Below are 21,959 nucleotides of genomic sequence, written 5' to 3' on the forward strand. Positions count from 1 at the left end.
ACCCAATATTTTAGGAGGTGATAGTATGCATCAAAACAAGAAAATAATGTCTAATAAACATGGGTCCTACAACACATACTTTCTGAGATCTGAACACTTGTTCATAGGAGGTGCTCAATGTGACGTCCATTTATGGCAATGCATTTCTCTGCCCTACAATACAGCAGACTACCAGATAATCATACCGTAGTTGACATCCCTGGCATGGAATAATGATATGTCGCAAGGAATACTGAAAACAAAATTCTGGTTGGGATATGAGCGGGGTTCAGCAGAGATGGTGTTGCCAATTTTTGGTAATCAGCATGGGAGCACTGATGAAAATCTCCATGCAGTTGAAGAAACAAGGCATCAGCACCGATTCTCAATCAACTTATGGGCAGGCGTTCTTGGTGATACTATTAGTAATACATACTTACTTACTTACTTACATACTGGCTTTTAAGGAACCCGGAGGTTCATTGCCGCCTTACATAAGCCCACCATTGGTCCCTATCCTGAGCAAGATTAAACCATTCTCTATCATCATATCCCACCTCCTTCAAATCCATTTTAATATTATCTTCCCATCTACGTCTCGGCCTCCCTAAAGGTCTTTTTCCCTCCGGCCTCCCAACTAACACTCTATATGCATTTCTGGATTCGCCCATACGTGCTACATGCCCTGCCCATCTCAAACGTCTGGATTTAATATTCTTAATTATGTCAGGTGAAGAATACAGTGCGTGGAGTTCTGTGTTATGTAACTTTCTCCATTCTCCTGTAATTTCATCCTCTTCGCCCCAAATATTTTCCTAAGCACCTTATTCTCAAACACCCTTAACCTATGTTCCTCTCTCAAAGTGAGAGTCCAAGTTTCACAACCATAAAGAACAACCGGTAATGTAACTGTTTTATAAATTCTAACTTTCAGATTTTTTGACAGCAGACTAGATGATAAAAGCTTCTCAACCGAATAATAACAGGCATTTATATTTATTCTGTGTTTGAACAAAGAATCCTGTTCCTAATTGGTGATTATTGTTTCCTTCCCCATAATACAAGTAATCTCCTATTTGTGATATGCTATCCCCATCTAACCTAACCTCTTGTACTCCTACGAAGTCTATTCTATATCTAGCTAGTTCTTTTGCTACTAATGTTACCCTCCTGTTCTATAAAGACTAGTTACGTTCCAAGTGCCAAATCTCAAAACCTTAGTCCTTTGCTGTGGTCGTGCCAGGGAATCAGTCCTATTCCGAGGCTTATTATAGGGATACGTAACAAGCTGTTTTTTACGGTGATGGGTTGTTAGCCCTTCGCCCAACCCCCAAGCTGGAGGACCACCCCTTATCGGCTGTCCACGACTGCTTATTCAATATATTCGCAGCTACCCTCCATATCTGGAGGCCGTCTCCTCTATCCGCAACCTGAGGACGCGCCATGCAGTGGTGATAGGGACCCACAATACATGGACTATTAGTAATAGTAATTACTAACAGTGATACTATTAAGCCATACGTGCTACCACAGAGATTAACTGGGGTTCGTTATCAGGACTTTCTTATTAACGTATTAAAACAAATTTCAAAGAGTGCGTGATTCCTCCTATGAACAAGTGTTCAGATCTCAGAAAATAGGCTAATTGTTATAGGACCCATGTTTATTAGACATTATTTTCTTGTTTTGATGCACACTAGCACCTCCTAAAATATTGGATACTTTTTTCTTAACATCCATTGATACTGAATATGAAAAGCAATTCTACCAACAATTTAGAAGAAATCACGATTCACAAACAGACAAGCCAAAAACCACCATTTTCTAACATCGTATCAGTTCGTTTCCTACTAAAATCTTGAAATCCATATTTGCAGCATCACACTCGTCCTTTACACTTTCAATAATGAAAAAGTGAAAAGTGAAATGCTTCTACGACGGATTTGAAAGTATTAATGAATCGTAGCTGCTCTACACCGAAATGTATTATATTTCGTATACCCGTATACCAGTACTTAAAACGTAACATACCAGTACTAAAGATCTGAAGATTCTGTTTGAAGTTTACTGAACCGTTGCTATGAAAACAAAACAATACAACTATCGAGCTCATGTGACCAAGAAACTCATTCCTATTCGTTCTATAGTCCCGCACTAGATGGCAGCACGAGTCCTGATGCAGAAGGGATTGTCAAACCAGCATGCACATTTCGCTATTCGACCAGAATCCCCATTTCAGTTTGGTTGTTAGGCATTTCCCCCTCTATTCACACTCTCTAGTATCAGTGAACGGGAAAATGCTACTGTCCATCTCACAAACATTCGACAAATTGACTTTCAACACAGAAATTTTATTATTGAAAACTTTTACTGGTAATATTTATTTTGAAAGCCTAAATTAAGCGTTTTAGTTGATTTTTATTGCTGTTTATATCAACTGGCACATCAAAAAGCTACTGACAGCAGAAGATAAATGTTTTCTCCACCGCTATTTGCTACTCTACAGCATACACAATGAGGCAACCTGCACTGTGTCGCCCCCCCCGACTTCATAATACAAACCACATTCCTTAACTTAATTAATTTATTAGTAGAAATATTGTAAGAACGGCGCTAAAATATACTCAAACATGTATACTTGGCTCGAAAACATGACGACCTTCCCTCATCCCCTTCACCATTTAACTGCAGGCACGCGCAAGGGATAAAACCTTAGCCGAGTTGCCAAATCTTGAAGTCATTGTCATATGCAAAAGTTTTACAAACGTGTTCCGTGAAACCGAGATTTTAAGCGATACCATGATCTTTGTAATACACGTTAATTTATAATTACTAAAGCAAAATCGGTATAAAAATTAACAAACTTACTTAAAAAACACTGTGTACTTATATTTCCACTAATGTTTTCCCCAAATAATAAACAAAGATATTCAAAATTATATAATGTGTAAAAGGCTTATGTTATTCAAGTTTCATATTTAACTAAAGGTTTTGCGCGGGTAAAAATTTCGGAAACTTTGATCATAAAATAGTAATTTATAGTTCTGTTTACTCTCGTGTGCTATATAATATTTTATCCATTACTGGCGTCTAAATTTAATTTCAAATTGTAGGCCATTTTTTTGTGATGTGTTGTTTGTGAAGAAGCTGTAAATTAAAGAATATGAATTCTGTTGTTGCTAGTGTATTGGTTGCCATGGAGAGAGTAACTTAAAATTTTAATTCAATGCTATGAGTTAACTTTTAAGTCACTGCTATGAATAAAGTCATTGTTAGGTTGCTAAGGACGGTGAAATAAAGACCAGTTTAGATACCAGTTGTGAATAAATTCCTTGTGCATCCTTTCTTTCATAACACAAAAATCATACTAAACCACAAAATAACACACTTATTTCTCTGCTAGTTTAGTTGCCTGATGTCGATGCAAATTTTCTGTAAGCCTAAGAAATGTTATAAGATGCGAATTGTGAATGAATTATTTATTAATTAAGAGAATATGTACAGTTTTTACACCTTAAAAGTCTGTTATATAAAATACAATAAAACATTTAAATTTCTACACCAACTTCTCGTAAAAGAAGCTGTATTAGACCTGAAGTTATGATTTTTAATGTGAGATGCGGCATTGGTTATAGAGATGTAAGTGAAAAACGGTATGAGTTTTTTCATAACAAACTATATTTCTGAAATCCGTTTCTCTGATAATTCCGAAACTACTGGATGGAACCGAATGAAATTTTTCTGCATTCTTAACACAACGTACAATTCAGGCCACAATCATGCACCTATCAAATTTACATTTATAACATTTTGTCTAAAAAAATAAGCACTAAAATACCTTGAAAGTTTATTACAAATAAATTAAAAGTATAATTAATTTCGTTAGAAACATGTAGATGCGTGGAGCTATCTTTAAGTTTCCAAACACACAAAAAAAAATTATTTAACGACGCTCTATGAACTACTAAGTCATTTAGCGTCGATGGGATTCGTGATAGCGAGATGGTATTTGGCAAGATGAGGCCGAGGATTCTCCATATATTGCCTGACAATCGCCTCACGGTTGGGGAAAACCTCGCAAAAAACCAAACCAGGTAATCAGCCCAATCGGGAATCGAACCAACGCCCGAGCTCAACTCCGAACCGGTAAACGAGCGCCTCAGCTGACTGAGCTATGTCGGTGGCTCACGAAAAAGTTAAACTTTGAGTTACAAGGAAATAATCAATTTGTGACATAGAGAATAAAAATGGCCATAGTATAGTATGGTCCAGCATCTTCAGGTGAATTAGAAGGCCCTGGCTGCGGATAACCTACTCCATCACTCGTTAACCACGGCCGAAAAAAATCAGACATATCGAAGCGCACAACAATCAACACCTCGACTAATAGCTGAAACGACTGACTGTAAGTGGGTAAAGGCCATCAGGTATTAGAGGCAAAGACAGCTAGATTTGGCAATGCTGGGATCTATTGTATTTCTGCCACGCGGCTAGGGGTTGAGGAGTGGATGGGGGCTTATGAGAGTTGAACAGTTCCAAGAAAAGAGGCCGTTATGTTTCCGAGCCAAGTATACTTGCAATCATCTGTGTGGCTGTATTTTATATTCACATAATAATATAATAACATATTATGTACTTTATTTAATACAGTTTATTTTCTTGTGTGTACTGTTTGGGTGGTGCAGGTATAAGAGGTACCAGCTACCATTCTGTCGCTGATAAGACTCAGGGCAAGTAGAAGGGGAAAGAAATGCCTTCGCATCCTCTCAACTTGTATGAAATGTCGTTTAGACTGGTGTTAGGATAACTACGCATAACTATACAAATTGTGTTTTCTAGTAGCTTTTAATTGCTATTTAAAATTATCTGTGCCCTTCTTTCAATCTAATATAATCCAAAGTTGAAGCATCCACAATTTAAGAGGCAAGTTCTAGAGACTAGCAAAGCAACCTCCTAAAATCATCAGATAGAAACCCCTCCTCTAGAAATCTTGTTGCTATTTAAAATTATCTGTGCCTTTCTTTCAATCTAATATAAACCAAAGTAGAAGCATCCATAATTTAAGAGGCAAGTTCTAGAGACTAGCATTTACAAAGGAACCTCCTAAAATCATCAGATAGAAACCCCTCCTCGAGAAATCTTGTTGCTATTTAAAATTATCTGTGCCCTTCTTTCAATCTAATATAATCCAAGGGAGAAGCATCCATTTAAGAGGCAAGTTCTGGAGACTAGCTTTTACAAAGGAACCTCTTAAAATCATCACATAGGAACCTCTCTGCGAGAAATCTTGTTGCTATTTAAAATTATCTGCGCCCTTCTTTCAATCTAATCTAATCCAAAGTAGAAGCATCCATAATTTAAGAGGCAAGTTCTAGAGACTAGCATTTACGAAGGAACCTCCTAAAATCATCAGATAGAAACTCCTCCTCGAGAAATCTTGTTGCTATTTAAAATTATCTGTGCCCTTCTATCAATCTAATCTAATCCACAGTTGAAGCATCCATAATTTAAGAGGCAAGTTCTAGAGACTAGCATTTACAAAGGAACCTCTTAAAATCATCAGATAGAAACTCCTCCTCGAGAAATCTTGTTGCCATTTAAAATTATCTGCGCCCTTCTTTCAATCTAATCTAATCCAAAGTAGAAGCATCCATAATTTAAGAGGCAAGTTCTAGAGACTAGCATTTACGAAGGAACCTCCTAAAATCATCAGATAGAAACTCCTCCTCGAGAAATCTTGTTGCTATTTAAAATTATCTGTGCCCTTCTTTCAATCTAATCTAATCCACAGTTGAAGCATCCATAATTTAAGAGGCAAGTTCTAGAGACTAGCATTTACAAAGGAACCTCCTAAAATCATCAGATAGAAACTCCTCCTCGAGAAATCTTGTTGCTATTTAAAATTATCTGTGTCCTTCTTTCAATCTAATATAATCCAAAGTAGAAGCATCCATTTAAGAGGCAAGTTCTAGAGACTAGCTTTTACAAAGGAACCTCTTAAAATCATCACATAGGAACCTCTCTGCAAGAAATCTGGTTGCTATTTAAAATTATCTGTGCCCTTCTTTCAATCTAATATAATCCAAAGTAGAAGCATCCATAATTTAAGAGATAAGTTCTAGAGACTAGCATTTACAAAGGAACCTCCTAAAATCATCAGATAGAAACTCCTCCTCGAGAAATCTTGTTGCTATTTAAAATTATCTGTGCCCTTCTTTCAATCTAATCTAATCCACAGTTGAAGCATCCATAATTTAAGAGGCAAGTTCTAGAGACTAGCATTTACAAAGGAACCTCCTAAAAATCATGAGATAGAAACTCCTCCTCGAGAAATCTTGTTGCTATTTAAAATTATCTGTGTCCTTCTTTCAATCTAATATAATCCAAAGTAGAAGCATCCATTTAAGAGGCAAGTTCCAGAGACTAGCTTTTACAAAGGAACCTCTTAAAATCATCACATAGGAACCTCTCTGCGAGAAATCTTGTTGCTATTTAAAATTATCTGTGCCCTTGTTTCAATCTAATATAATCCAAAGTAGAAGCATCCATAATTTAAGAGATAAGTTCTAGAGACTAGCATTTACAAAGGAACCTCCTAAAATCATCAGATAGAAACCCCTCCTCGAGAAATCTTGTACGAATAGGTACTGTGAAGGAAAGCTTCAATACAAAAATTTAGCTACTAAATCTATTGTAGAACACGCATAAAAATGTTTCTAAATATTGCTCAAAATCTTCATTTGAGTAGCCTTTTTTATGCTGTTTGAGCACACAGCTTATGACGGTTCTCTGTAATCCTTAAACTTTTCTTACTGTTATGCCTGCAGGGTAAACATAAACATCTGTCTTCGATTTTCTTTTCACACTGAATCCCTCCTACCATAGAGGATGGGGAATTTTTTTCGCAAGTGTTCAATGACAGACTAGCACAGTTCATAGCAGACACTGATCTAGTTGATAGATTAGTTGACTCTGGGTTTTAGCCAATAAAGATTAAGTACCTCTACTTTAAAGTATCATCCATGTGCAAATTTTCAAAGGTGATTTTAATCTCCTGTTGTAGAAGGTTTCTTGTCATATACAGACCCAACAGATGTGTTGTTTTTTCCTTATGTCCCTAATGATGATACGTTATCGACACACAATTGAAAAATACTCAACGTTTCTAGTGTACGTCTACAGCATACTTCAAAAACTCAAAAAAACTTAAACCACTTTAAAACTCCGTAAATGACTCAAATCATGTGTATTATACACACTTATTAAACCCTAAGAAAGTGCCACTAAAATAGTTATGTTAATATTACTACAGATAGAAGACTAAACAGTGAAGATTACAAGATTTATCCAGACTAAAGATAATCCCAAGCAAGCTTATTACCTTCATGCTGATTGCCAAGATATAAATGACAGTAAACCGAAATTATTTTGTGAAAATATACAATTTAACAATGTCACTATAAAAATTTAAGGAAAAGTGTTACTTTTTCCCCTATGCGACTAATATTATATAAACAAAATACCTAAGTACCTAAGTGTAGTCTATACAGAAGAGAAAAGTACAAGCTACCAAAGCTGTACAAGTAATACAACACAGTTCAATCAACAAAAAAGTGTACCAATCTTCTGTTTTAATTGTAACAGTTTTGCCAGATAACACTTTCCTTTACAAATCATACGTTTTTGAAAAGGGAGTAACTATATAGGGTTAAGGAACTCAACTGAGCAAGCTTCGAGGACATGAATAATCAGCAAACAAGATCAGTAGCACTAAATAGCTGATAACAATAAGTGTAGTTAAATAATTTAGAATTTATACGGCAAATATGAACGGAATTTACAGATTCTCTCATCATGGTTTTGTGCACTTATTTTGTGCAGAGGAAAGTTGTTTCATGAGTGCAACGCAATCTCGCCTAAATCTGGAAAGTCCCAAATTTTGCTAGAAAACATCAGTTGCAGAACCTACACACCGGGACGGATGAAATTTGGGGTGCAACTTTTAAGTCTTAGGTCCTCTTGCAGCTTGTTACCAAAAGCATCGAAGTAAAAAAAAAAAAAAAAAATTTCTTCATTATTATTAAATTGCTGAACAATTGTACATTCAACGTTTGTTGCTGTTGCCCAAAGATTTGAATTGAAACATAACTGCTGATATAATCAGTGGCTACAATCACTACTAAAAACATGGTATTTTATTACATTATAGTTGAAGTGCAAGATATAAGCAAACTTCTTTAATTTTTTTGTTTATTCAAGGAACTGTGTTGTTCCACTTGTATCAAGTTTGGCAGTTTATGTCGTTTGTAGCTTGTGTATAATACAGGCAAACCATTAGAATGTTTTGTCTATGTAAGTGAAATATATTAGCAATATCAACAGCAATTACAGGTTAAGAAGTTAAATGCCTGCAAAGATTGTCGATTAATTTTTCAATTACATAATCCCCATATCATAAAAGAGCAAAAGAGCCATGCACAATTTATATACATATTATATACATTACAAAATGTCATAATTCATTTTTATTGCATGCATGTAGAATTGACTGCTATTAAGAAATGACAAAATTCAAAATTTATAAATCTTTTCGTGTATTTTAACTTCTATCCAACTGCGTTACTTTTATGTATATACCGGTATTAATTTGGTAGTACTTTGATATGATTGAAATTTTTATTGATACTATTTTCTGTTCAATAAGGATAAGTTTTCTTTTTTTAATTTGTTGCTAGGGCAAGTTTTCTTTCTGCTGAATTTAAGAATGATTTGATGAAACAAAGGAGTGGGAGATTTGCGATTTGCATAGCCTATCTAACGCATTAACACATGAATTTCTTGTACAGCATTACGTTTGTACACTGAGAACAATAATATGGTCATTTAAGATTTTAAATTTCGCCATTATTACTAAAATTCAAATACTAATTTGGAAGAACAAAATGGCATCTGTAATGTGACAATAACAATCTTAATATAATATTGGATTTTGATATGCATTCTCTTGTTTTTAAATCAATAAAATAAAAATACACTGTCTTTGTTTTCAAAGGCTGTTTAAGTTTTTAATGAACAGTTAATGTTTTTAAAAGATCATAATCCTTTATTAGTAATGTTTGTACACAATTTTCATTTTGTATTTTAATCTCATCAACATAACTGGCATATGCAATTATTTGTTAATTGCTACACGGGACAATCAATCACAAACCTTGCAGCTAGAAACCAACAGATTCATCAGTCATGAAATCTGATAAGCACTGACGGATTTCAATACAAAAATTTTAAAATGGTTTCCGATAAGCCCTGGTGAAACCATAACTGAATTTAAGAACAATTAATGAAATATGCACTTGAAGAGCTAACTGATGAATTTAAAAAAGCTCCCAAGTGTTAATTAATTCTGACTACAGCAGTTACAATGATGAAAATACTAGAGAGGTTAATTAAAGTAAAAATATGTTGTTTCAACATATTTAAAAGTACAAAAGCGTTTGATGTACGAATTGAAATATCTACAGTGCAGAGTTATCTATAACAAAAACGAAAATAAAATTTATAGATGACGAAGGAAGTGAAGTCTTGGAAACATCTAAAATTCTTGTTTATAAACTATGCTCAAAATTATAATGAAAAATAACTTCACAATGCTTCTTAACAACTCAGCAACATTCATTTTAAAGTCTGAAAAATTGAAATTTACTGTTTTACATCACTTCCAGAGAACCCTAAAGTATATTATAGAGAGTTTTAAATGCTCAAGCATATAAAGCATAATCCTTTGAATGTTTATACATCTTTCTTACTAGATCAACATTTATTAAAATTATAGGTTATTAAGAAAAAAGCAAAACAATGATGTTATACAAGTACAATTATTTTATATGAATATTATAAAAACTAATGTGTTACTTCTCAGTACCCTTTTATTTCAAATATTGCATTTCTTGCCATAATATTGTTTCCTCATCAATTAGCAATACTCATATAATTTCTGTCAAAACTCATTAGCAGTCAATGCTACATACAAATAATATTTCATAAGATAATAAAAAGATTTTGCTGATACACCAGTACAGTCCAATCCAAAACCCTTGAATAATCTGAAACTTTCTTTATAAAATTGATATATTAATTACTAACTATTAGATATAATTTGTAATGACTGATTTTTATAATTTTTACTCTATCTTAATTAACTATATTGAAGAAAAAACTTATTTATCTGATAGAACAACACTCAAATAATGTGTTACTTATAATGCACTTACTCTTCTTGAACCCATGCACATTTTATTTGTATTACTGTTTTATATGAATTGTCTAGTATCAAAGTCAGTTACATCCACATTTTTTTCAAATTGAGTTAATGCTGTATTTGCGATATCTGTAAGTTTTTCTATAGATCTGTGAAGAGTTCAGTTGCAAAATGCGACATCATTTCGTTTAAATTGAATGTTGAAGTTCCCGGTTAGGTGCTGTGTCAGCTACATCCACATATGCAGATTTCGCGCGCATTTTCTATGAAACGCTATTAATTTGCTTCAGCCTGCATTGTTGTCCACTTGAACTCTCTGCTGTTTTTAACAAATTAATTAACAAATTATTAATTCAAAGGCTATGAAAAATATTGTGAATAATTCAATTTCATTTTTGTGTGAGTTTTAGAGACGTAAATTTGTATTTTTTTTTCTTATTAATATAATTACTTGTATTGAACAAGTTTGTATTATCCCTATGTTGTTTCACTTGTACTTAGGGTTGCCAACCCTCCCGTATTTTCCTGGTTCTTCCGTATTTGCCCCTAATTTTTAACAGTCTTCCGGCTTCCATATTTTTCTTCTCTTCGAGCATATTTCTCCCTTATTTTTGCATAATGTAAAAATGTAAGTCTAAACATTTGATTTTGCCGTAAATGATGATTATTTATATGATGACTTTGTTGTTCAAGAGATACATTAAAATGTGCAGTCTTTATGGAACGTAATGCTTGCCAGAAATTGGTTTTAATGCTCACACGTTTAAAATCGGACCATGTTAATGTTATAAATTTGAAAAAAAAAAAAAAAAAAACTGGGTAGTTTTGTTCTAAGCATACCAAGTAGTAATGCTCATACAAAGAGGGTGTTTCATCTCATGAACAATAATTGGACAGATGTTCGAATCAGGAACACGACACATCTAATCAAATCAGAACCGAAAACTGCAATGAACTTCAACTATTATGCGAGTCAAAATTTGTTTCAAAATACTCTTAACGTATTTAAAGTTATTTCTCAGTAACTGAACTGAATAATATGTCTATTTTCTATTTGCAGTTTTTTCAATCCTTAGTCTCCCGTATTTTCTTAAAAAAAAAGTTGGCAACCCTACTTGTAATAATTAAGCAGTTAATAAAGGGTAATAGTATGATATTTTGTGTATAATTACATTCTACAAAACAGCTAAATCCACAGTGGTGAGTTCAAAGCCAGCTACATCCAAATAAAAGAATGTTTTCCGCCAAAGTAACGAAACTGTTTATAGACAAGCTATTGTTAAATAGTACATTATGCAACGAGCCTATAATGGTAGTAATTAAGACGCGAGTATCTTTGTTTATGAAACGAGCGCGAGTTTCATAATTTTCATACGAGCGTCTTATTACCATTATAGGCAAGTTTCTTACGACTTTTTATGCTCGACCATATTTCTAACTTGAAATTATTCATAAGTATTCATGTTATGATTATTTATGTGAAGAGCGGAATTGACCTTCTAAATTGTGAGATGTGCGCAGACGCGAAGGTATTGATTTTTTCCGAGGAACGAATGTCATTGACCTTGATATAATCTAGAGAATACCATGAACATTAATATTGATATAACCTGGAAATTGATTTAGAATTGAAAAACGAGATGACAAATTGAATTTATTTGAATATTATTTACAATTAACGCTAATTATTATAGTAACAGAACATAACCTGCTGCGACAGTATTGGATTTCCAGCCTCCGTGACGTTTCGCTAATTGTCTTTCGATTGCACATCCGAGAATAATCGATACTTGCGCTTTTATATTGCTACAATGGTGTTTTCTGATTGGTGGAACACCTGAACTTTAATGAATAGGTATACTTTAATGAGGTCCATTAAAGGGCTGCTACCAGGTGTATAATTACTACATTTCGGCATGGTCGAGCATAAAGATAATAGTCTGATATTTTGTACATTATTGCATTCTATACCTGCAGAAACAGCTAAATCCACAGTGGTCAGTTGAAAGCCTGGTACATCCAAATAAAATATGTGTTTCCCGCGAAAGTAATGAAACTGTTAATAGAAAAGCCGTTGTTAAAATTAGTTTTTTGTTTCTCCTCTAAAATTTTATAAAATGGCTGTAGCTGACTTTGATACTAGACAACTCATATGACAATTTATACAGAAACTTTGTATCTTTCTTCAATTTCTTGAACGTACTTGATATATTTTTTTAAGAAATGTGGAATGTTAAAACAATTTTGATGCTTATTGCAAAACTTTCAGAAGTTTCTACTGTAATATCATTATACACAGCAAAGAAGAGAAATATGGGCTGAACTTACCACTTCCATCCACCAATCGACGAGTTTCCTGTCTTCGCTTCTTGATTGTCACTTTACGAAACAAAGGCTCTGCATCAGTAACGTCATCCCCGGAGCTCGCCCTGACAGACGCAGGCGAAGACCCTCCTGGTCCGGGCGATCCTTCGAGAGGTCCGTCATCACTTTGCTTCCCTGCACGAGACATGCCACCGAATCTGCGACTGTGCATTGGTGGGGTTGCCATAATCTCCCCACCGCTATCACTGTTCCCACTGTACTCAAAAGCCACACTGCCACTGTGGTACAGATCAGGATGGCCGGATGTGCTCAAACTGCGTGTTTCACGGCTCAAAATCGCGCGTTGCTCAGAACTTCTGATCAGAGGATGACGGCGTTGAGGTTTCACAGGGGCAGAGTCAGTGCGACATATCATGGGCATTGGGCTTATTAACGAACCGTGGTCGCTTGAACTTAAGTTCACAGATTCAATATCAGCAACAGAAACAGTCCTCTTCTCTTGGGCCTGCTCTGCAGAGCCTTTCCTTTCCTGTCCCATCACAGATTTTCGTTTCTGTTCATCACTTAGAATTGGACCTTCCACAACGTCTTCTTCAATCACAGATTTCCTTTTCTCGTCCCGACCGAACACATTCCGCACTGGTGTAGGGCTGGAATCGTCGCTGAACGACTGTCTAATGTCACTGTAGCGCTTGCTACGGATCACAATCTCAGGGGAACGAGGGTAAACTCCGTCGCCAAATTTCGGCTGCTTGAAAAGCTCTCGGCGTCGAGATGTCGGTGACGACGAATAGCCATCATGAACCCCCCGGTCAACTAGAGACACTGAGGAGGCAGGGGTCCTGTAATCGTGATCCGACTCAGACTTGGCAGTCCTGTTCAAGAGCCCTCTGCCTCTTTCTCCGCCGATGCTGTCTCTGCTGGGAGAGTACCGTCTCTGTCGTGCCATCATAGGTAACGGTGATGTGTGCACCCGTTCGCGGAAGCTTGGTGGTAGTTGTTCTTGAAATGGAGGTTTCTCTCCTGCCTCGAATTGGTTCTGTGACTGTGAAGGCTGTTGTGTTGGCAGTGGACTGATGAGGCTGTTGGTGAGTGGTGAGAGGTTCTCATTGTTGTCGGGATCACCAGGTGGTGGTGGTGGAGAGGGATGACGAGGGTGGTTCAGAATGGGGTATGAGCAGTCGTGATGTCTTGGCAGGCTGCTGTATGCTCGAAGCTCGGCTGATCCTCTCAGAGCTGACCAACGAGGAGATGGATCTGGAAAACAAATAAATTTATATAACATTTCTGCAAGTTTAAACTTCCACATTACATATGCTTATGTTATAAAATTGTTCTTTTTCGGAGCAACTATCCAAGCTTCAGACAAATACTCTAATTCAGGCGTTTCCAATAGATCATCCGTGAACTCCCTCAGTTCTACTTCGCCCATCCAAGGGATTCGTGTAGAGACGTCATTTAGGAGGGGAACAAGGGAATGCAATTGAAGGGCTCCCTGCAAAAAGAGGGTGGATCCATTCTTTGGCCAAATTAATGTTTTGCTTGTTTGCAAAGTATTTGAAATGTTTTTGAAGTGTTACTGAAATCAGGATAGTGTCAGTGAAATGTTTCATAGTTCCAGTGCAGTGAGTGAATTGATAGCGAAATGAGTGTAGTGCTGAAAGGTACTTGTGCATGTATAAACATATCATATACTGGGTGTTCAGTTCAAAGTGTGTCATGCCTCGCTGTATGCCGTCATGTAGCTAGTCGTTGAGCTTAGAGAATTCAATCTTCCTACACTTTCGCAGAAGTGTATTACCTATGTGCTAGAGAAGTTGCCTAGCAAGTACGGCTTTCATTCTGAAGAGTGCTTACTGATACGTACGGTAACGCCGGTAGTGGCAGGAATGTGAACTGTTCCGAAACATGTACTGAGGTGAGTTTTTTTCTTACTGTCGGGATATGTGGAGAGGGTTAAGACGATTACTTACGTATTTGTTGACATTAACTTCGACGGTCAACATGGACACGGAGCATTTGATTTGTGTTGTGGATTGTTGTGGTACGCAACCGATAACAAATACCCTGCGTACGACTTGGCCGCGCAAAACACAGTTCGAAAGAGGTTATGGTAGCACACAGACCGTACAGACCGCCATCTGTTGCTACGACGTTCAAGTTATACCGTACACGTTCTCAAGTTGAGATTGAACGCCTTGATTAATAGGCAACTTCTCTGACTTAAAAGCTGAAACTCGCTTCAAATCGCTGACTCATCAACAGTGACGCCATGACACACTTTGAAATAAACACCCAGTATACTCGTGGTTTTAAGTTCGAACTTATGGTTAAGATATAAATTACATTTACTTTAATTAATTATGTTATATTAAGTGATTCATTTAATTTAGGATGCTCCTTGTTAATATTATTATATATTGCTATTATTATTTTATTACTAATATTATAAATTGTAATTTATTATTAATTGTAATTATTGAGTGAAATTAGTGACCACTGCCACCGGGTATTTACCCATTTGCAGTGTGAATACATACATACATACATACATACATACATACATACATACATACATACATACATACATACATACATACATACATACATACATACATACATACATACATACATACATACATACATATATTAAAAAATATGTCCCATCTTTTAGTACAAGAAGGGTGTGTTACGAAGCATTTAGTAGCAAGTTACAGTGGAATTGGAGATTGTTTCGTTCCAAAAAGGAAGTAACTCCTAGCGCTATATACACAGTGAATGTAAGTAGCGACATTAATTTCAGTGGGTTATTCTTTTAGATATTTCAAACAAATAAATTCAATTAAGTTTTGTTCGTTTTTACATTCTTTTCGAGATAAAAATTGTTTTATATGAAACATTTCATAGCGTGTTCTGGGAAAACCTTTGATTTAATTCCCAAACTGTTCAGACAATTTAAGAGAGCAGTGTATTATGATGACTATTACACTCTTACTACGTCATACTACTTTTGACCAATAAAACGGTACGAAAGGACGTATTTCAACCAATCATGGCTGCTTATCGCACAATTTTATCGCGTCCCTAGCATTTGTTTAATTTTATCGCGTCCCTAGCATTTGTTTCTTTGTTTGCCAACATTTGAAACTGCGCTGGTCTGGACGTCAAAAAAAAAAAAATATATATATATATATAAAATTACAAACCACTCCAGTCGATGCACAGCAGTTTCAAATATGACTCGCATTGGCATTCAAGAACAAGAATTAATAAAAATCACTGATCATACCTATGCATCTCCTGAAATCCTATTTACAAATAAATGAAGAGCACCATTCGGAAATCCTGAATAGGTTGAATACACCATGTAGGCCTAAATCAACGAGTTCCACTTCTATTACGCACACGTCCAATATAACATCAATTGAACCACCAACCACATTCAAATTTGAAAATTGTACACTCAATAATTATTCCTTTTAAAATTATTCATTCGGAAATCCTGAATAAGTTGAATACACCATGCAGGCCTAAATCAACGAGTTCCACTTCTATTACGCATACGTCCAATATAACATCAATTGAACCACCAACCACATTCAAATTTGAAAATTGTACATTCAATAATTATTTCTTTTAAAATTATTCATGTTTATTTTTTATGTCATCGTCGTTAATTAAAACTTTTCTAACACTTGTGTACAGTATATTAGTTAGGTTATGTTATAGCTTCTGCTATATGATATTATGGATAGTCACGTATCAGAGATTGTTTAATACTGAGATTTATTGAAAATCATTTGTCAAGTGACGTTGATTACTGGGATCCGGATGATTGAAGTGGAATGTAAATGTTTTAATAAAAACTAAACTGAATCAACAAAGCCTTCTTGACTAGTAACCGTCTACAGAGTTCAACGAAGATTCCATAGTTGGCACAACTGCCATCTAGCGTAATGGTGCAATAATACATTTGAAGACAGGTTTATTTTCGTAAGTCAATTAATATTTTATTGTACTGGAGTACTTTGTTACTTATAATCTTTATATACTTTCTTCTAATCGTGTAATAGTCAATTAAATCCCACTCGAGTTTTGATTTTCTCTAGATAAATCAAAACCTCTAGTGAGATTACTGTTGATAAATGATTGAAAGAATTTTAGTTTTGTCCCTAAAATGTACAGAAATTTGAGCAGAACAAATGTAATATTTCGTTCTGCAAAAGAATTTTACAATGTTATATTTTGTTCACATCAAATCAGAGTTTTTTTTATTACATATCTCCTACTCCTAAAACTTAATTCACTATTGGGTTCAAGTATTATGTCTGTTTCTGTTCTGTATTATCAAATATGTCCACGTAATCATTTATATTACAGGATAAAATAACCACTGCAACAAAAATAGGAAGCCACCGGCGTGGCTCAGGCGGTTAAGGCGCTTGCCTGCCGGTCTGAAGTTGCGTTCGGGCGCGGGTTCGATCCCCGCTTGGGCTGATTACCTGGTTGGGTTTTTCCGAGGTTTTCCCCAACCGTAATGTGAATACAAGGTAATCTCTGGCGAATCCTCGGCCTCATCTCGCCAAATATCATCTCGCTATCACCAATCTCATCGACGCTAAATAACCTAGTAGTTGATACAGCGTCGCTAAATAACCAACTAAAATAAAAAAAAAACAATAGGAAATACGCGTAAAGGTGCATACACACTTAGCGAACGAACGACAAACGAATGCATTCGTTGATTGAAATCGCAACGTGTGTAAGTCGCAGCAAAGGCAAACTGATCGTTTGGTTTGCCTTCGGAAGTGATCTGTCGCTTGTCGGTACATCAAAGGAAGCTGGTAGCAGAACGCAGCGATTAGTTCAATTTCACCACAGGATGTCGAAACAGGAGTGGACAGAAGACGCTGTTGTAACTCTTATTAATGCATATAGGGAGCAGGAAACTTTATGGAATCCCAAGCATCCTACTTACCATAATAAAGTAAGAAAACATGTTTAGGTAGTCAAACACGTGCAAAATTTGAAAATTATTTTTGTTTATTTATCTTCAGTGGATACATAGACCTGTTTGTTGTTTATTGTAGGGAGCAGAAGTCAAAAAGAAATTGAGTCCCTACTGACATCATTCCGGAGGGAAAGACGGAAGTCCACAAAAAGATCTGGAATGGGTAGTGATGAAGTGGAACTTGGTTCGCGTATAAACATATGTCGTTCCTTTTGGACAAATTCACACCCAGAAAAAATAAAGTTCCAACCTTTGTGCACACAAAATAAATTATTGGCACTGAAAAGTGCCTTTTCGTAAGCATGATGCGCATTCGACAAACACAGACAAATCCCTCTTTTCAGTATTTTAAGATAATTGTTGTCAGTGAGGTATCCGTGTACTGAAACTTTCCCCTGCCTTGCAGTCGTACCTTAATAAAACCTTCCAGTTCCTCAATTATAGCTGTACATACTTCTGGAACAATCCTGGTAATCAGCTGTTTCGACACTTTGAATAAATACATGAAACTTGTATACGAATCTCCTGTAGCGAGATATCGAAGTGTTAAAGCTAGCCTTTCCTGAATAGGTTTCTCGCCAGCCTGTGTCTTTCGTGGAAATTTTTGGCCCTACTTTGCACAATAATATTTCGAAGTGTGTTTTTGAAATGCGACAGAAGTTGTGAAACTGTCCCGATTCCATTCGACGTAAATCATGAAGCAAATCAGTGCCTCTATATTGATTGCGACTATCGCAGAGTGACGTCTGCCACCATCGTCTTTTGTTTTTTAACTTTCTTTTTGTTAACTGCCTATAATAACAACGGCTGCACTTGCTATAATTATATTTTCGTCTGCCTTTATTGCGGATAATCAGCGAACGTGAATGTTTTCTACCATTTGCTGATGATTTGTACGTTGTTCCAAACAGCGAACGAACAACGAAGTTTCGCCTCATCATTCATTCGTTGTTCGTTCGCTAAGTGTGTACGCATCTTAAAATGTCTTACGAACGGCTTATAGGAATAAATCATATTATAAATAAGGATATCGAAAATATGTTCTTGTATTCTCTCCTGTTAAAAATAGTGGCGTTATCACTCGCGCGGACTACATTTGTAATCCATTCTAAAAACATAGATATTACTACGCAGAAAAATCACAATTATATCTAAACATCCAAACATCAGGGCTAAACTGTAACAGTATTGCTATCAGCATTGAAGATGTGATGACGTAATAAACAGCAGCGGATGACAAATGTATGCCGCGCGATTATTGGAGGGAACATCTCAGAATGTTCCAGAAATTTATAAATTATTTAATTTTGCGTACCTATGAATGGGCTTCAACGATATTTGTATCAGTGGTCTAAAATCTCGATAGGATTAAAAAACTCGGCATTGCACTTACTTGAAATAGTCCACGACCTTCGAATGCTCCTCTTGATGAGGTCGGCCGCTGGAACGTACACTCTGTTGTCACGTCTTCGGCTTGGACGCCTCACGTACTCGTTCATCCACTCGCCTGTTGCTGCTTGTATTTCCCTGAAACACAGAACAAAGGAAATAATAATGTATAGTGCCGTTATTACACATTACATGTACAAAATGAAGGTACAACTTACATAGCAAGAAGTCATTTACTTCAATATTAAAGAAAAAATGAGGCTTTAGAAATGAGTATTTTTAATGAAATTGTAAAAAAGTTCCGAAGTTGAGAAATTAGCAACATTACAATTACAAATCAATTAATTTGCCCATTATTAAATAAATAGAAACAAAACGAAAAAGCCTACTAAGTCAATATCATATCAATAAGCTGGAGGCCCAAGGAATTCCAAAGAAGCTTTGAGCAATGAACCTGAAGGACAGATTGATTTAAGTTAGGATGAAAAAATTACCTTTCAATTCCAATGTGGACTGAACAGATATTGGTGTTGTTGTTAATAATAATAATAATAATAATAATAATAATAATAATAATAATAATAATTTGTTCATTTATTTATTTATTCTGATGTAGTTAAGGCCATCAGGCCTTCTCTTCCACAACACCAGGAATACAAACACAATAATAGAAATAAACAGAAAAAATACACTATATACAAAATAAAGCTACACAAGAAATAAAGAGAGAGAGAAAAAACACTATAAACAAAGTAAAGCCACACAAAAATATAGGTACACAGGTTGCAGTCACACAAACTTTAAATGAGTGATTAAGTATCATAATTAATTGTATCCTAAGTAATTAACTAACATAAACAAGAAAATTGGAATTTTAATCTAGATTAAAAAAGAAAAAGAAAAAAAACACAAATCAATACTTCTAGCAATACCTAAAAACATTAACTAAGATAAAATTTTCCAATTTAATTTTGAATTGTGATAAAGTCCGGCAGTCCCTGACGTCATTAGGTAACGAATTCCAGAGGCGAGGTATTTCTACAGTATAGGAAGTTGAGTATAAAGACGTTCTATGATGAGGGATAGAAAGAAGTGCTTGATGTCGGTTTCGTAGAGTTGTAAGAAATTGAAAGCGCGATAACAGATAATTCGGAGTAGAAGTATGCATGATTCTAAACAGAAGAGACAGTGAATGTATTGTTCTTCGTTCCTTCAGACACACCCATGAAAGTAACTGGAGGAAGGTGTTATATGGTCAAATTTGCGAGTACTGCAGATGAATCGTATGCACATATTATGAACACGTAGTCTCTCAGCTAAGAGTAAACTTACATTAGTTAGCAAGGAATCGCAATAATCAAAATGGGGCATTACAAGCGTCAGAATAAGATTCTTTTTTAGACTAAGTGGTAAATAATAATAATAATAATAATAATAATAATAATAATAATAATAATAATGTTACAGCACTCAGCTATGATTTGAAGCTAATACTTCCATAGTTCGTATCTTCGAAAAATTAAGAAATACATTAAAAATAGAGACAATGCGTCAACAAAAATTTCTTAGATCCCAGTAGCAAAATTCGATCGCTTTTGTGCTAATAGATACTTATACTTTGTCCATCAGCACTTGAAACGTGAATTAAGACTGAAATTTCAATATTAACAATACAGGAATGGAATCCGAAATAATGATAATAAAAATAATAGTAACTACATCACACTAACGACTAACATACGAAAACAAAAAACACAAGATTGTATTATCATTCAAGATATTAAATTACAATATCTCATACAGAACACAAAAAACTCTACAAAAGCATCTCAAAACACAAACAAACAAAAACAACCACAGAGGTGTATATAAACTGAAATATAATACCTGCAACAACGTCTACATAGGACGGACAGACAGCCAGATCATTTCAAACACGTTACAAAGAACACATCACAGCCATAACCAAATCACAAAACACTTCCACATACTGTACGCAGAAAACATCACAAACACCAACCACACCTACAGAAACATAAATACAGACATGGAAATTATACATCTCCAACCAAAAAACCAGAAACTAAACACACTAGAACAATACGAAATATGCATGCACACAAAAACACACTAGCATCAAATCCTCAACACACAACTGAATTTCAGAACACACACACTTTTTGACGTCACAAACACACCCCCACAGGGAAAGCAATGAGAAGGCACTAAGACCACCCAGTTCTGAGGGTAGCCCACAGTTTCAAACTAGTCAACAACGTAACCTAGTTAATTAACATGTGAAACCATTATACTCGTGTGTATATATATATATATATATATATATATATATATATATATTATATTCCGAAATGACATTGAATAATTAGAAACATTTAAATCCAGCCGTTTGAGATGGGCAGCGCATTTAGCACGTATGGGCGATTCCAGAAATGCATATAGTGTGTTAGTTGGGAGGCCGGAGGGAAAAAGACCTTTGGGGAGGCCGAGACGTAGGTGGGAGGATAATATTAAAATGGTTTTGAGGGAGGTGGGATATGATGATAGAGAGTGGATTAATCTTCCACAGGATAGGGACCGATGGCGGGCTTATGTGAGGGCGGCAATGAACCTGCGGGATCCTTAAAAGCCATGTAAGTAGGCCTAAGTATAACTGAAGTGTTTGAGCTCATCCAATATTATCCAAAAGTTGACGCAACTGAATATAATAAAATTATACATTATAACATGTCAGCAAACTTTCTAATGAGCTCAAAGTAACTGTGTGTGTGAAAATTTCATACTGAGTGTATTAGGACTATGAAATATTTTCAATAAAAAAGTGTGAAGGAGAAAATCATGTACAAATAGAAACCACGTCAAGTAGTCACAGAGTGTACATGTGAAGTTAGTACTACGAACTCTCACAAGATGGCACTAGTATTACTAATTCTCACAAGACAGCGCTGAAGTCACACATAGTGCTGCCACCTGTTGCAA

The 21,959-nt window shown here is 35.4% G+C and overlaps 1 protein-coding gene across 4 annotated transcripts in view; it reads right to left on the reverse strand.

Moving 5' to 3' along the window:
* Positions 1–21,959, reverse strand: part of LOC138698483 (uncharacterized) — an 883,962-nt gene that overhangs the window by 407,360 nt on the left and 454,643 nt on the right. For all 4 annotated transcript variants that reach the window (XM_069824439.1, XM_069824438.1, XM_069824440.1 and 1 more), the window contains 2 exons: positions 18,967–19,100; positions 12,566–13,819 (listed from right to left, as the gene is read on the reverse strand). In XM_069824439.1, the coding sequence (XP_069680540.1) occupies positions 12,566–13,819; positions 18,967–19,100 (1,388 nt within the window). The remainder of the gene's footprint in view (positions 1–12,565; positions 13,820–18,966; positions 19,101–21,959) is intronic.

This window comes from Periplaneta americana, chromosome 4 (assembly GCF_040183065.1).
Source record: "Periplaneta americana isolate PAMFEO1 chromosome 4, P.americana_PAMFEO1_priV1, whole genome shotgun sequence".
Classification (NCBI taxonomy): domain Eukaryota; kingdom Metazoa; phylum Arthropoda; class Insecta; order Blattodea; family Blattidae; genus Periplaneta; species Periplaneta americana.